Consider the following 14,121-nt stretch of genomic DNA (forward strand, 5'->3'; position numbering starts at 1 on the left):
CGCATTCTCACATCATGTCCCAGTTAGTCTCAGCCTCAGACGTCACGCCCACGGAACGTTGGCTGAACGTCTGATGCATATGGCACACTTTTCTGGAAACACTTCAGGAGTTTCGATGTCGCAGTCTGATTGGTTGAATTCTACAGGATGTCCGGGAGACGTGTGTGTCGCGTTCTTTATCGATCCGCCTGGAAACAAATGCCGTGATGCCAAAACCCTTCATGAAAGAAGAAAGCTGTTCTGTTTACAACTGTGACAAGACAACAAGCGCTTACCAGGATCAACTAGGCTAAACGCTGGATTTTCAAAAGTATGTGAAGTTCGCGGCTCCATTGTTGCAGTAACTTGCACAACATTCTTGAATGAATAATTTATTAGATGCACACCGGTCTGTTATTGTAGGGACATCGACATTATATTGTCACGACCCTAAACATGACGCGGAACAAAACAAACTGTGATTGGTTGCGTCATATGTCAGTCAAACGTCCTCTTGGGTGCTCCTTGGCCAAGAAAAGCTGGGATAGAGTCCAGTCCTTCTGCCGTCAGTCTGAAGGTCTGGCTATGCGAGACTATGTCCCAGTTGGCGGTGAGTACTGTGAAATTCTATGTGGTCACATGCATTTTCCTCTGAATGCGGTTTCAGCGATCTGATCACAAAATGTTTTAGACCCTGTTACCACCTGTATTTAGTGTGGATCACAAAAATTGCATCTTTATACCTGATGGCAATAGGGCCCATGTGTGTATTTGGGCACCTGTGTGTGTTCATGGCTTCAAACTTCTAAAACAGACCTCTGTATTCTCTGCCGTCTTTGTGGAGACGTGATATTTCTCCCACCCATCTGTGTGTTTGTGTGCATCCTAAGCCATCTGCCTTTTCTTTCTGGATCACGCTCCCTTCTCAGTCTTCCATTGCTTTCCCTGCCTTTCTTTCCCATCACCCCGGTATCAGTGTCACATGACAGTGGCTGTGAGGAGACCTGTGCTAGGAGCCATGACTCATTCTCAACAACAGAAACACATCAACACGACCTGGAGAGCTGCCATTAGACTGCCACAGAGACCCTACAGTACATCACAGCACAAACAACACACCATGGACAGGACAAGGCCCTACATTTTCAACACTTTAAAGTCTCAGATTGCCAGTTATAATATTCTTGTGCCTGACTAATTTATTTATATGAACAATGTTTTTTATAGACCCATGATTGTGGTTGTTATAAGCCTTTTTAATCATCAAAATTATTTATTAGTGGTGATTTCTAAGGTATAGGATATCACTTTTAATATTGAACAAAGCCCAAATTCCTGAGCATTTGGTTTATCTGCAGTTTTAGCGTTATACAAATGAAAATTGCTAAAACTAAATAATTAGAAACTGGCCAAATATGAATCAGTAAAGGCAGTGTTTATATAAGTTTTTATAAATCATGCCCATCTATCCTTGAAAGTGGTAAACAGATTTTGCTTGCTGTCAAAAGCAAGTCCTTAAGCAAGCTCCTAAAGATAGTTTAGAACTAACGCTCTCTTTCTCTCTTGTGTTTTGTGAATTGTCATAAACCCATCACAGTATTTGTTATTTTTTAATCAAACTAAACCATAAAAGTCTCCATTCCATAACTGCTAACAAACAGAAAGGCTTAAGTGTCTAACAGTTCTACAATAAAATCTGCAGCTTATTATTAGCTAGAAAGCTTTTTCCTGCTGTGAATTCTGAATAGTTCCATTTAGACTCTTCATATGATCTGTACTTTCCAGAGTAATGGATTACAAGTACTCAAGACAGCTTTGAAAGTTAGCAAGCCCAAACCGATGCAAGCATGTGTGTGTGTGTGTGTGTGTGTGTGTGTGTGGTGTGTTTGAGCACTCCATAAATCTGACTCCCTGTGGAGAAGTTCTTCCATAAATTCTGAAGCCGATCAGAGAAAAGTCATTCAGTGATGGGGAAATCAATTTCATTTAAAGCTCTCATAAGCAGGTTTCTCTAGCTCATGGCCAGTAAGAAAGAGTCTGGCTTTAAAGAAGTGCATGGAAAATTAAGAGAAAGCTTCTATTACAGCGGAAGGCTAGCCTGGCAAGCCAGACCTACATCAAGATGTTAGGTCTGGCAACTCACCATTGACACGGCTCAATCCGAGGGGCAGGATAAATGGCTGTCTTTCAAATTCACTCTGCACGCAATAGGACAGCGCTTCAACCAGAGCGTTTTCCCAACAGCGGAGCTAACGTTAGATAGATTCAACTTTTGAATCTGGCCGGCAAAACTACGAACACATCTTCCTTTTTTAAGAATGACTTAAGTGCCGTTCTTTGCTCTTTTCTCAAAGAAAAACTTAACTCCAAGTCCTCCAGAGTCGCAGCCAAAGCCGATTCGAAGGACTGTTCGCCAGCAGCAGCCATTCTTTGTTTTCAAGTAGCAGGGAACCGTCACAACTCTGTCGTCATTATGTTCAGCCCGTCCCGCCTACTCTATACACGATGTGATTGGCCTGACCCAGTTTAGGTTTTTACAGCTCCGAAAGTCAACGGAGAGTTGCTAGACTACCCTGGCTGCAAAATACATTTTGCTGCCGCTAGGGTGCGTCTAGATTTCTAGGCTAGTGGAAGGCTGTTATTTAAGCAATAATAGCTGCCTATTGAGCTTGAGATGGTTGCTGTATCCCAGCAGGTTTATCCTCTTTGGTCAACAGGGTCTGGATTCACAAAACATTCTTAAGAATATTATGTATTCACATAAATTTACTAAGAATGTTCCTATCTTCTTCTTTTTTTCTTAAGGTTTCTCAATAATTGCACCTAGGAAGATTCTTACAAACTTCTTAAGAATTTATAATTTATAGACATTTTTAGAACTATGTTCCACATAGAATCTGGCCACAGGTGCTTCAAAAATAACTTTATGCGAATTATAAACTTTTACTTCTTTGGAGCTATAGCTTACTAGAACAGAAATCAAGCTGAGTGTTAGTTCTGGCAGGTCAAGTCAGTCAAGCTCGCATCAGAACAGGAAAATAATTACTAGAACTTGAACTAGAACAGGAAAATAATCTAAATGAACAAAATGCTCTCATTACCATTCTCCACCAGATTGACTAGGCTGCACACAAGTTCACGCTAACTCAAAATCTTGCGTACACGAGCTGAGACCTGACGTGACATTTGATCGTAGCCATCACCCAGTTTTCTGTCGTACGTTCGTTTCATAAATGAGAAATTAAGCCATCCAGTTGTTATTGGCGACTCTGTATTTGTCACTCAAAAGTAACTACACTCAAAATGATTTGCCCCATTTTCGCTTTATTGACTTAATTGCCAGACCGAGACAGCAACTGTAAGAATAGATATAAATAGAGGAGTTTCAGGTCATTTCTTCAGGACCAGCGGTCAGCAGAAGACGCACGGCAAGAGCGTGCAAGTGTTTTTTTAGAATACTCAGTTCTCCTGTTATTTCAGTGTTGTATTTAAGTCAAGGTAAGCCTATCTTCGATTCTCTGCTTATTTTGTATTTTTAACTTCACATAATTCTGTATTTTATTTAGACGCGTTGCTACATTAAGAAACAGCCGCGTGTGAAAATTATTATTGCAGTTTAATTGCACTTAAGTTTTTGCTCCTAGCAGTTTCGATTTGCCCCATTTTCGCTTTATTGGCTTAATTGCCGGACCGAGACAGCAACTGTAAGAATAGATATAAATAGAGGAGTTTCAGGTCATTTCTTCAGGACCAGCGGTCAGCAGAAGACGCACGGCAAGAGCGCGCAAGTGGCTTTTTAGAATACTCAGTTCTCCTGTTATTTCAGTGTTGTATTTAAGTCAAGGTAAGCCTATCTTCGATTCTCTGCTTATTCTGTATTTTTAACTTCACATAATTCTGTATTTTATTTAGACGCGTTGCTACATTAAGAAACAGCCGTCAGAACAGCAGTCAGTTCTCAGCTCCACACACACAGGAACCCAGACTGACCCCTTCCACAGCCAATAACCCTCTGTCCTCCTTTTCTCCGCTAACCGAGGAAGAAGTATCTACACTTCTCCTCTCCAGTCATCCTACCACCTGCCCTCTAGACCCCATCCCCTCACACCTTCTACAAGCCATCTCTCCCACACTTCTACCAGCACTCACACACATCATCAACTCATCCCTCCATACTGGCACTTTCCCTACAGCATTCAAGCAGGCTCGGGTTACTCCACTGCTTAAAAAACCAACACTAAACACATCATTTGTAGAGAATTACAGACCTATCTCTCTCCTACCGTTAATTGCGAAAACACTTGAAAGAGCTGTTTTCAACCAAGTAACATCCTTCTTGTCTCTAAACAACCAGCTGGATGTCAACCAATCTGGCTTCAAGAAAGGGCATTCAACTGAGACTGCATTACTGTCGGTCACAGAAGCCCTACGGATTGCAAAAGCTGCTTCCAAATCTTCAGTCCTTATTTTCCTGGATCTGTCTGCTGCCTTCGACACTGTGAATCATCAGATCCTTATGTCCAGCTTCTCATCACTGGGCATCACAGGAACTTCACTCCACTGGTTTGAGTCCTATCTCACAGGTAGGTCCTTCAAGGTCGCATGGAGAGGCGAGGTATCCAGAGTACATCAACTGACCACAGGGGTTCCCCAGGGTTCAGTTCTTGGTCCCCTCCTCTTCTCCATCTACACTACATCACTGGGACACATCATACAGGCACACGGTTTTTCCTACCACTGCTATGCTGATGACACACAGCTCTTCCTCTCATTTCAACCAGATGATCCCACAGTAGCTGCACGGGTCTCAAGCTGTCTGGCGGACATCTCCACATGGATGAAGGAACATCACCTGCAGCTCAACCTGGCAAAGACTGAGCTTCTCGTCCTCCCTGCCAATCCGTCTCTACAGCACGACTTCACCATCCAGCTAGATTCATCATCAATCACCCCATCAAGGTCGGTCAGAAATCTTGGAGTAACGTTTGATGACCAGCTGACCTTCACAGATCACATTTCAAAAACAGCTCGATCATGCAGGTTTGCACTGCACAACATCAGGAAGATCAGGCCTTTCCTAACTGAGCATGCAACACAACTTCTCGTCCAGGCCCTGGTCATTTCTAGGCTTGACTACTGCAATGCTCTTCTGGCCGGACTTCCAGCATGTGCAACCAAACCTCTACAGATGATCCAGAATGCTGCTGCTCGTCTTATCTTCAACGAGCCCAAGAGGGCCCACGTCACTCCTCTGTTCATCTCCCTGCACTGGCTACCTCTCGCTGCTCGCATCAAGTTCAAGGCATTGACGCTTGCTTACAGATCTCTATCACAGGCTCAGCTCCCTCCTACTTTCACTCACTCCTACGAGCCTACATCCCTACCAGACACCTACGATCGGTCAACGAGCGACGTCTCGTGGTTCCATCACAGAAAGCCACAAAATCACTTTCCAGAACATTCTCATTCACAGTTCCATGCTGGTGGAACACTCTCCCCACCCTCATCCGGAATGCAGAATCCCTGACAGCATTCAAAAAACAGCTGAAAACCCATCTCTTCCGTGAGCACTTAACCTCATAAAAAAAAAAAAAAACCTTTCCCTTTAAAACCTCACTTATCGGGCTTATGCTACTCTGAATAATGCTTGAACTTCGTATTTTGAGCACTTCTTGCGTTGTTGTTGTTTTTGCCTCTTCATGATGACTCGCTTAATTTAGTCCTAATTTGTAAGTCGCTTTGGATAAAAGTGTCTGCTAAATGACTAAATGTAAATGTAAAAATGTAAATGTAACTAGAACTTGTACGGTTGTACCGCGGATTTACAAACCAAAAGCAAGCAGTGCTTGATTGATGTTGATCACTTAATCTTCACTTTCCTCATTTCCAGACAGCACGACATTTATGGAAATATTGCATTGGAATGCTCAGAAGTAGAAGAAGAACCCTTCTGTGTGTGCCCATTCAGGCAATTCTTGCTCATTCAGAGCTCTGTGATCATCTCTCACCAACGGCTCTGATGCTGATTCAACATGCTCAATCGGCTGAAACGCTTTTCTTGTTATTATTGGCAACATGCTTTTTTCAGAGGCTCATTCGGGTAACTGCATTTAAAGGGGCATGCTGCTCTTCTCCGCTGCTTGTAACAGGAGAGCACCCCTTCGCTGCTGTTCTTCTCTTGTAAGAGGCATGCTGCCCCCAGTCACTGCTATTTCAGAAGGACATGCTGCTTCTTTCCAAAATCTCCTATTGTTGTCTGTCTTTTTCCAGTATCAGGGCATGAATTGCATCAATATCTGGGTATTTGGGCGGGTGGGGTCGGGGAAATCTTGGAACTCAGACACTTTTAGTTTGTGGTTGGGGGATGTCGGCATATAGTTTTGTTTTGGGAGGTTAACGCTGTGCTCCCTGCTCTTATCCATGCTAGGCTGCATGGAGGGGCAGGGAGTTATTGCCCAGAACAGAACCATACCGCCAATCCAAACTGTATGCTATTGTCAGTCATCTTTGACTATAGTGGTCCTGACAGAAATCAAGTGTAGTGTTAGTTCTAGCAGGTCACGTCATTTAAGCTCCCATCAGCTGACTTTCAGCCGATCCACGTCTGCCTATAGGAATACTATGCGTATCACAGCATCCATATTAAGGTTCATTCAGTATTTTAAGCAGTTTTATTGCGTTGCTCAGGACTTGGCCTTCTGATATTCCTCTTCGAATCAGTAATTTATCATGATTTGTTGTTACATAAAATTATTGTCATAAAGAACATAAAAAATACCTGTAAAACATTTATGTTGGTTCTGTTCTGTTTACCCTAATAGGGTTATCGACGCGCTCCATGCTCTTAGGACGTTCTTGACCTTTGATGATAGTGGTTCTGACAGAACTGTGTTTAGTCCATTGTTCTGACCTTCAACCACACTTATTGTGATTTCATCACCAAGGGACATGTTACTGGATCATCAATATCGTTGTTCCTGGAACAACATTTATATCAACCAATAATATCTAAAGTAAATTTTTATTCATTCGAAATCACAGACCTTTTCTTCTCCACATGTGATCACACTGAGACTCATGAACATCTTTAATGTTTGGGTCATTCAACTGCCCTCACACCAACATGTTTTCATTGTTTCACCATCTTTAATCCTCTCCTGATTATACCCAGCAGGGCGGTGTATTTTCCAATCACGTACTGGCTCATTGGAGGGCCGTGTAGGGCTGCGGTGCCGGAAGGTTGACATTAATAATGTGATTGTGCTTTGCCCTCTCTTATCCAGAGGTGGCAGAGGGCAGGCCTCCTCCTGCTGCTGAGAGAGAGAGGCAATCAGCATTTAATCTGCAAGACTGATTAACTTCTCATTACAATCAGACACACAGACACAAATTCATGTACAAATGTACGGGGCCGCACGCAGACATATGCATGCAACATACACTCTTACACTCCAGAGGTGGATCTGTAATTATGCCATGGAGATCAAGTCAGGCCTACTTACCCAGCTCTTGCAATCAGTTTTATTTATGCATTTATTTTCAAACTGTTTGTAAGGAACATGGCAATGACAAGAAAAGAATGGCTCAAGTGTCATGTCACGGTCTTTGCTGAATCACCTGGGTCTCTCTCTGCTCAAGTGCAATTTCAATCAGACACATTTTGATTGTGAATAGAGTAAAGAGCATTAAGCTGCAGTTTTAGTGTTAGAAAAATGAAAACTGCTAACACTAAATCATTGGTAACTGGTCAAATGTGGATCAGTAATGACTGTACACATTTTGGGCCATATTTTAAAGATCTGAAACGCAAGTATCAAACGCGAAACGCAAGTAGCTTTGTGGGTGGTCTCTGGCGCTGTTGCTATTATACCGGCGGGATAAATGACTCTTGCGCCCGACGCAAATCTAAAAGGGGTTGGCCTGAAGTAGCTACATTACTCATAGGTGTGGTTTGGGCGTAACGTGAAATAAACCAATCAGAGCGTCATCTCACATTCCCTTTAAGAGCAGGCACGCTTGTTCAATGGCGGATTGCTATTATAACGGCGGATTTGCCAGGCGCACGCCAGGAGCGGTTCACAGCCGAGGAGACTGACGTTCTCTTCAGGGCCGTAAAAGACAGAAGAGTGACATTGTATGGGAATGGGAGAAACCCACCCAAATTAGCTTCGGTTAAACAGGCGTATAATAATTTTGGTAAATGTGTAAGTTAGATTTATGCCTATTTTTTCACATCTTCATGGACACCACAATGATTTCCCTCATGTGGAATATTTTTCCTTGTAATTATGTATGGTTTGCAAAAATGTGAACCGCTGCGTCTGTGTGTAGATGAGAGAAGCAAAGTGTATGTGCGTTGTGCACACGCTACATTATGGCCAAGCATGCGCCCTTAAAATAGCATCTGAATGCGCCACTGAAAACGCGCCACTGACTTTAGACTAGGTTTTTCCTGGTCTGTGGCGGAATTGTTTTCTGGAACTGCAAAATAGCACCAGGGAACGTTTGCGCCGGAACATGCCTCCTCTTTGCGCTGAACCGCCCCGGGAACGCAAGTTCACTCCCTAATTTTTAAAAAGAAAAGTCCGCTGTGCGTCGGGTGCAAAATAGGAATGATACATGCGTCGGTGTACAAAGTCAATTGCGCTGGGTGCAAGATAGGGCCCAATGTGTACACATAATACACCCGTTATGTTGCTAAATGTAACCAATTTTCATATCAACAGAAAAATATACTGGGATAACCTGGCTTCTCTTGAGACTCCCCTGCTTCTCAGCAATTACTGATAGACTTAACGGGATTGGCTACAAGTTAGTTTGTGACGTCAGAAACACAGGCGATTTCAAATGGTGTTTTTGAGACTGTCTTTGGTTCACTGCAGTTTTAAGGAGAAAATACTCAGCAATGGTGTTGACTTATGAATTTGCACATGGTTTGTCTTAAAGCATATTAAAAAACACCACATAGACATTAAAGACACCATTAAAAACTTGATTTTCACCACAGGGGGTCTTTAACATTTTAGTAAGCAATTTGTTGTATAGCTAACACAAACCAAATTGCTCAGTTTTCATGTCAACCAATTATTACATTTGCAATCAGTGAATCATCAAACAACATGAAAAATATATTTGTACAGTTTTCAGTTTTCTCCAGTTTAAATATCAGATCATGAAGAATACACATAAAACTCTTTTTGCTCTCCTCCACTGACAGAAAGACGAGCACACAGTTTTGAGTTTCCAAACCATGTTCCTTACAACCTTGGGATACGCACAAATAATTTCAGAAATGTCAGTTCAACTGAGGCGTGTAAATAAAGGCTTCTCTGTTGACACCTCATTTGAATGCTGAGCAGATGACCTCTGCATTTATGAAGGTCTAGAGGAGAAACATGAAAATGCTCAATGTTTCTCAGCAGAGAACCAAATCCAGTCCCATTATTCAAACATGAGTGCACTTACAAGCTGAAAAGCAAAATGATGGGCATTTTTTCTGCCTTCAGAAAAAAATATTTCAGTTTCATTATTGAGATCTTATATTTAAGATCATTTCATAATTCAGATTTAACAACCTGTTGACTATGAAATATTTGAAGCTAAAGAGTTTTTGATGTTCTGTTCTTCCAGATTGGAGACAGCAGTTAGCCTTGCACCCAAAGATGAAGAGGAGAAAGTGAAAACGAAAGACACGGTCACAAGAAAACATGAGAAAAATGGACACACAAAACGCAGAGGACGTAAACGCCACAGTCACCGCCGAGCTCGCAGGTCTGTATCTTCTAAAGCTGTTCCTCATACACACATCTTCCATCAAAGACATTTCAGTGCTTAGGAGCAAACACTTCAGTGTGTATGTGCTAGAAAAGAAACTATTTGTATACTCTCTGAAAGTAAAATAGCTGATTTAAACCAACTTTGAAGTGGTTGAAAACAGCATGTGCTGTTGAAAACGTTGTACAATTTAACCATAGAACCTATAAAGCTATTCAAATGTGAATTTTATTTTGACCCCAAAGAAGATCAAACACATGTAAATATGAAGCACTGAATCCACTTCTAAGCTTCTTCCTCACTCTGTAAGAATGAATTAGAAACCCCAAACTTTAAAGCATGGCAGGCATGTCTTTTATGGGGTCCTCTTACTTCCCATCCACAACAATTCAAACTCCACCTGGTGAAAGGAATTGATTCAGCATTGGATTCTCAACGGCATAATTCCACTGATACCTTCAAAGTGTGTGCGATAACACAGGCCAAAAGCAGTGCATCATTATGTAAAACAGGAAGGACGGCAGATCAAGTGTTATCTTAAACATGCTAATCTCTAGTTGAGTTCATGCTCAGTTCTCTGCCAGAAAACAGCAGATGCAAATGCATTTTTTCAGCTGAGATTTTATAATCAAGCACACAACTGCAGAAATCAAATAATGTTTAAGTCAGATCAAGCTAAACCACCAAAATCCACAAACAGCTTTCCTTCATCTGTACAACTGAAGAATCCTAAATCATGTACATAGACAGTTATTTTCGACATGCTGTCTTAATCCAAATAAAAGAAACATCTCAAATGTGAATAGTCTTATTGTATGTCAAATTCATTCTCAATAATGTGACATTTAAATAGAAGGCTTCTGTCCTTTTTGTCCTTTTTCTTTTACTCTGTAAGTTTGACATCCTTTGGAGTGTGTTAGTAGTCAAAAGCCTTATGTGGGATCTTTTGCTTGCACCTTTTTCTTTTTATAACTTTTGTAACAAGCTTAAGCCTCTCAATTTTAATTTTGGGAAACATGTTGCATTTTTTTCCCCAAAGCTGAAAGGTACAGTGCTGGCCGTGTAAACAGTGCTGAAGCTCTCAGTGAAATGTCAGTTATAAATGCTGACAGCCTTTTAACTCTCTAACCTTGTCTATTCTCCTGAGTGTGTCAGTGCTCAGTCTAACTCACAAGACGACCCTCTTCTGACAGCTGAAGTGATGGTGGCCATTAGGGGTATGTTCGTTACCTGTGCGCCTTCAAGGTCAACTGAAACTGACAGAAAGACTTTAAAAGCTGGAGAGCAAACCCACAAGCTAAATAAAAGGAATAACTGGACACATCTGACACGTGAAATTGGTCGATGGATCAGAATGTGTTGCCTCAAGAGTTCTGTATTGCTTCTATCAAGAGTTTGATTTCAGAGCTGATTGGAACTAGAGCTGTCATGATATCAGATTTTCACTACACAAATGTTATGAACAAAACATAACGATAATACACAATAACAATAATATAACAATATTTATAGAAATGTTGGGAAAAATAATGCTAATATCAAATTCATGCTTAACTTTATTTGATGTTTTCTCTTTTTTTTCCACCAATAAGTCACACTTACTTCAGGTGTAGATAGAGTGTCTCACTGTGACATCTCCTCTGACTTGATTTTGTGCAATACCGCCACTTGCAATGTTGAAGTGTCACTGGCACTGGAATATTTTGACATTATCATATGTTTGTTATTTACACAATATCAATATATTTTTTTTTTTCATTCATGACTGATCGGAGCTGAACCGTAAGCTGACAGAAGTCCTTAGAGGAGCATTTTCTCAGTAAATGTTTTTAAGGATAGTTTATCAAATCTTTATTCAAATCAAACTCAATTCGGACACTTATCAAAGCTTATAAGTCTTCTTTGTATTGTGAAATTTTATTATCACCAAAGCTCAAGAAATGTGTATCACACAATAGTGAAGCACCTTTATTCATCGAAAGGCTAATGCATAGGTCAGCAGTGAAAACATTTTTTTTAAATTCTTAAATGATTGCAGAATTGAATTTCCCATGCATTTGATGCAGTGTAAGAAATATAGAATCAGTTTGGTATGCAAGTCAGACAAGCATTGTTACAAAAAAATTACCTCGATCCACCAGGGTTATTGTAGTAAACTAAAAACCAAAAACATTTTTGTTACTTAAAATAAAATAAACGTTAACTGAAATAAAATAAAATATAACAATCTTAAACTTCAGCTAGTTGCCAAAGTAACATTTCTCATTTTCATTTAAGGTGCTTTCTCTAGCACTTTTGGTTCACACACAGATTCAATTGACGTCAGAGTTCGGTTCATTTGGATGATGTGAACACTGTTTTCCGAACTTGGGTGCGCATTTGCAAACCGTACCCGTGTCCGCATAAAAAGGTTGGTCTGGGGTACGGTTCATGTGAACTCTTGTACGTTTCGCTGATATGAACGCAATTGACTAAATCGCGGAAGTGAACCGCTGATGGCCTATGATTTGATAAAACTGTGTGTGTGTTCTCACTCACTTTCCTGTCAAGCGTGACTGACGAACTGTGAGCAGAGAGAATGTACATCTCGTTTCTGCTGGATTCCCGCATTCTTTAGAACAGATAGACGCAAGTGCTGACACTTTGAAAACAAAACCAAAGGTTCAAAAACCACAATATAAAAGTGAGGTATTCATTTTGCCACCTTCTCCTTCATTGTCGTTACCAAGCAACAGGGGTAAACAGCGGTTCGGACCCAAATAATATAATGTATAATCCGGCAGGGGGAGGGGGGAGCAATCTAACTCTGGTTCGGACCAGGCAATCGAACCAAGTGTGAAAGAACCCTTAGTTTAACTTGATGTAGGCCTACTAAAATAACTAAAACTGAAATAAAAAGTATTAGAACTATATATATATTTTTTTTTTAAATAAATAAAAATGACAAACAACACAACACAATTACTAAGACTTATTTAAAACTTATTTTCAAAATTACAAAAACTTAATTTACTAAAAAAAAAAAAAAAAAAAAAACTAGAATAGTATCTTAATGATTGGCCTACTAAAATAAAACTGTGATCCATTTATATCGATATGCACATATTTGGTATATTACACTTTATTTAGATTTAAAAAGGACAGAAAAATTATTACAATCAAATATAAATGGTTTGACAGCCCTAATTGTGACTTGTCATTGCTTGTGATTGCTTATCATAATTGCTTCACTGTATTTTGTTTAAAACTGCTCCAACCAAATCTCATTTACTCTACCAAAAAAGGCAGGACCAAGATTAACTGTAAAAATCTTGGACTTTTGTAGTGTCTGTGTGTTTGCCTTTGTGCCGAGGGTGTAATGTGAGACAAAGGTTCTTAATTAAGCAGAAATGGAACTTGCTTTTCTGCTAATCAGCTTCTAATGCGTTTCAGACTTGCTAATGCAGCAATGGCTGGATGAACTGCATTACTATATCAGGCCAAACAGCCTTTTCCACCCTCAGAGATGGAGTAAGCAGCCTTCTCCCCCGCAAGCACATCTGCACGGCCTGCCTGGCTCACCGTCTGTTTTGATCCATCTAAATGGCTTCCTCTCAGTGCTCATATTGAATCACTGACTGGCTGGGCAAAGCCAAAGCTACAACAGTCTGTAATTCATCGACTGTCACGGACAGCACTCCCCTGTGTCTATGAAATATTATTATCCTGCTGTAGCGATGTGCCGCAAGAAGCAAATCTCATTGCCGCTGCCATCGTGCCTTTAACCTGCACCAGTCATGTGTATTTGTCACGAATATCCTGTATACCTTCTCCCACGCTTCATATTTTCATTGCTGTCTGTCAGATGCATGTCATTATGACAGTCTGTGATGTGTATGTGTAAATTATGAAGTGCTATTTACTGTACACATATCTTTATGAAGGCAAGAACATCTACATTTTCAGTGTTTTATCCCTCCTACCTCCATTGTGCTAATTCTTGTGAGGCAAGCTCCTTCGGTCACAGAGCACTTTAAGCTTAATATAGCAAGCTAAAATGAGTCTCTTTGATATAAATAGGGTGAGTATCAGAAAATCTGCCTTTGAAAATATTATAGAGGTCAGCTGTTCCATTACATGAGCCTTATCAGTGTCTGAATGGAACAGATTGGGGAGTTTCAAGCATCTAATGGATTTTTTGGGGGTTCAAAGGATTAAAAGTGATGGAAGGACATTACTTTATTTGGCTAAATAAGATAGGCACAAGGGAATAGTGTTTGCTCATTCAAGCTTTTCAGTCTTTATATTTGATAAATCTTCTACATTCAGGGGGTCAGAAATGTAACCTTTGCAATTAGCACGGAAAATGTCTTAACTCGATCAGCTCGC

General features: G+C 40.6%; 1 protein-coding gene across 1 annotated transcript in view; it reads left to right on the forward strand.

The window, feature by feature from the left end:
* The window catches only part of srrm4 (serine/arginine repetitive matrix 4), a 54,817-nt gene that overhangs the window by 24,428 nt on the left and 16,268 nt on the right, over positions 1–14,121 (forward strand). The window contains exon 2 of the mRNA XM_084115588.1: positions 9,610–9,750. Coding sequence (XP_083971714.1) covers positions 9,610–9,750 — 141 coding nt within the window. The remainder of the gene's footprint in view (positions 1–9,609; positions 9,751–14,121) is intronic.

Source organism: Abramis brama, assembly GCF_963993115.1.
Source record: "Abramis brama genome assembly, chromosome: 5".
Classification (NCBI taxonomy): domain Eukaryota; kingdom Metazoa; phylum Chordata; class Actinopteri; order Cypriniformes; family Leuciscidae; genus Abramis; species Abramis brama.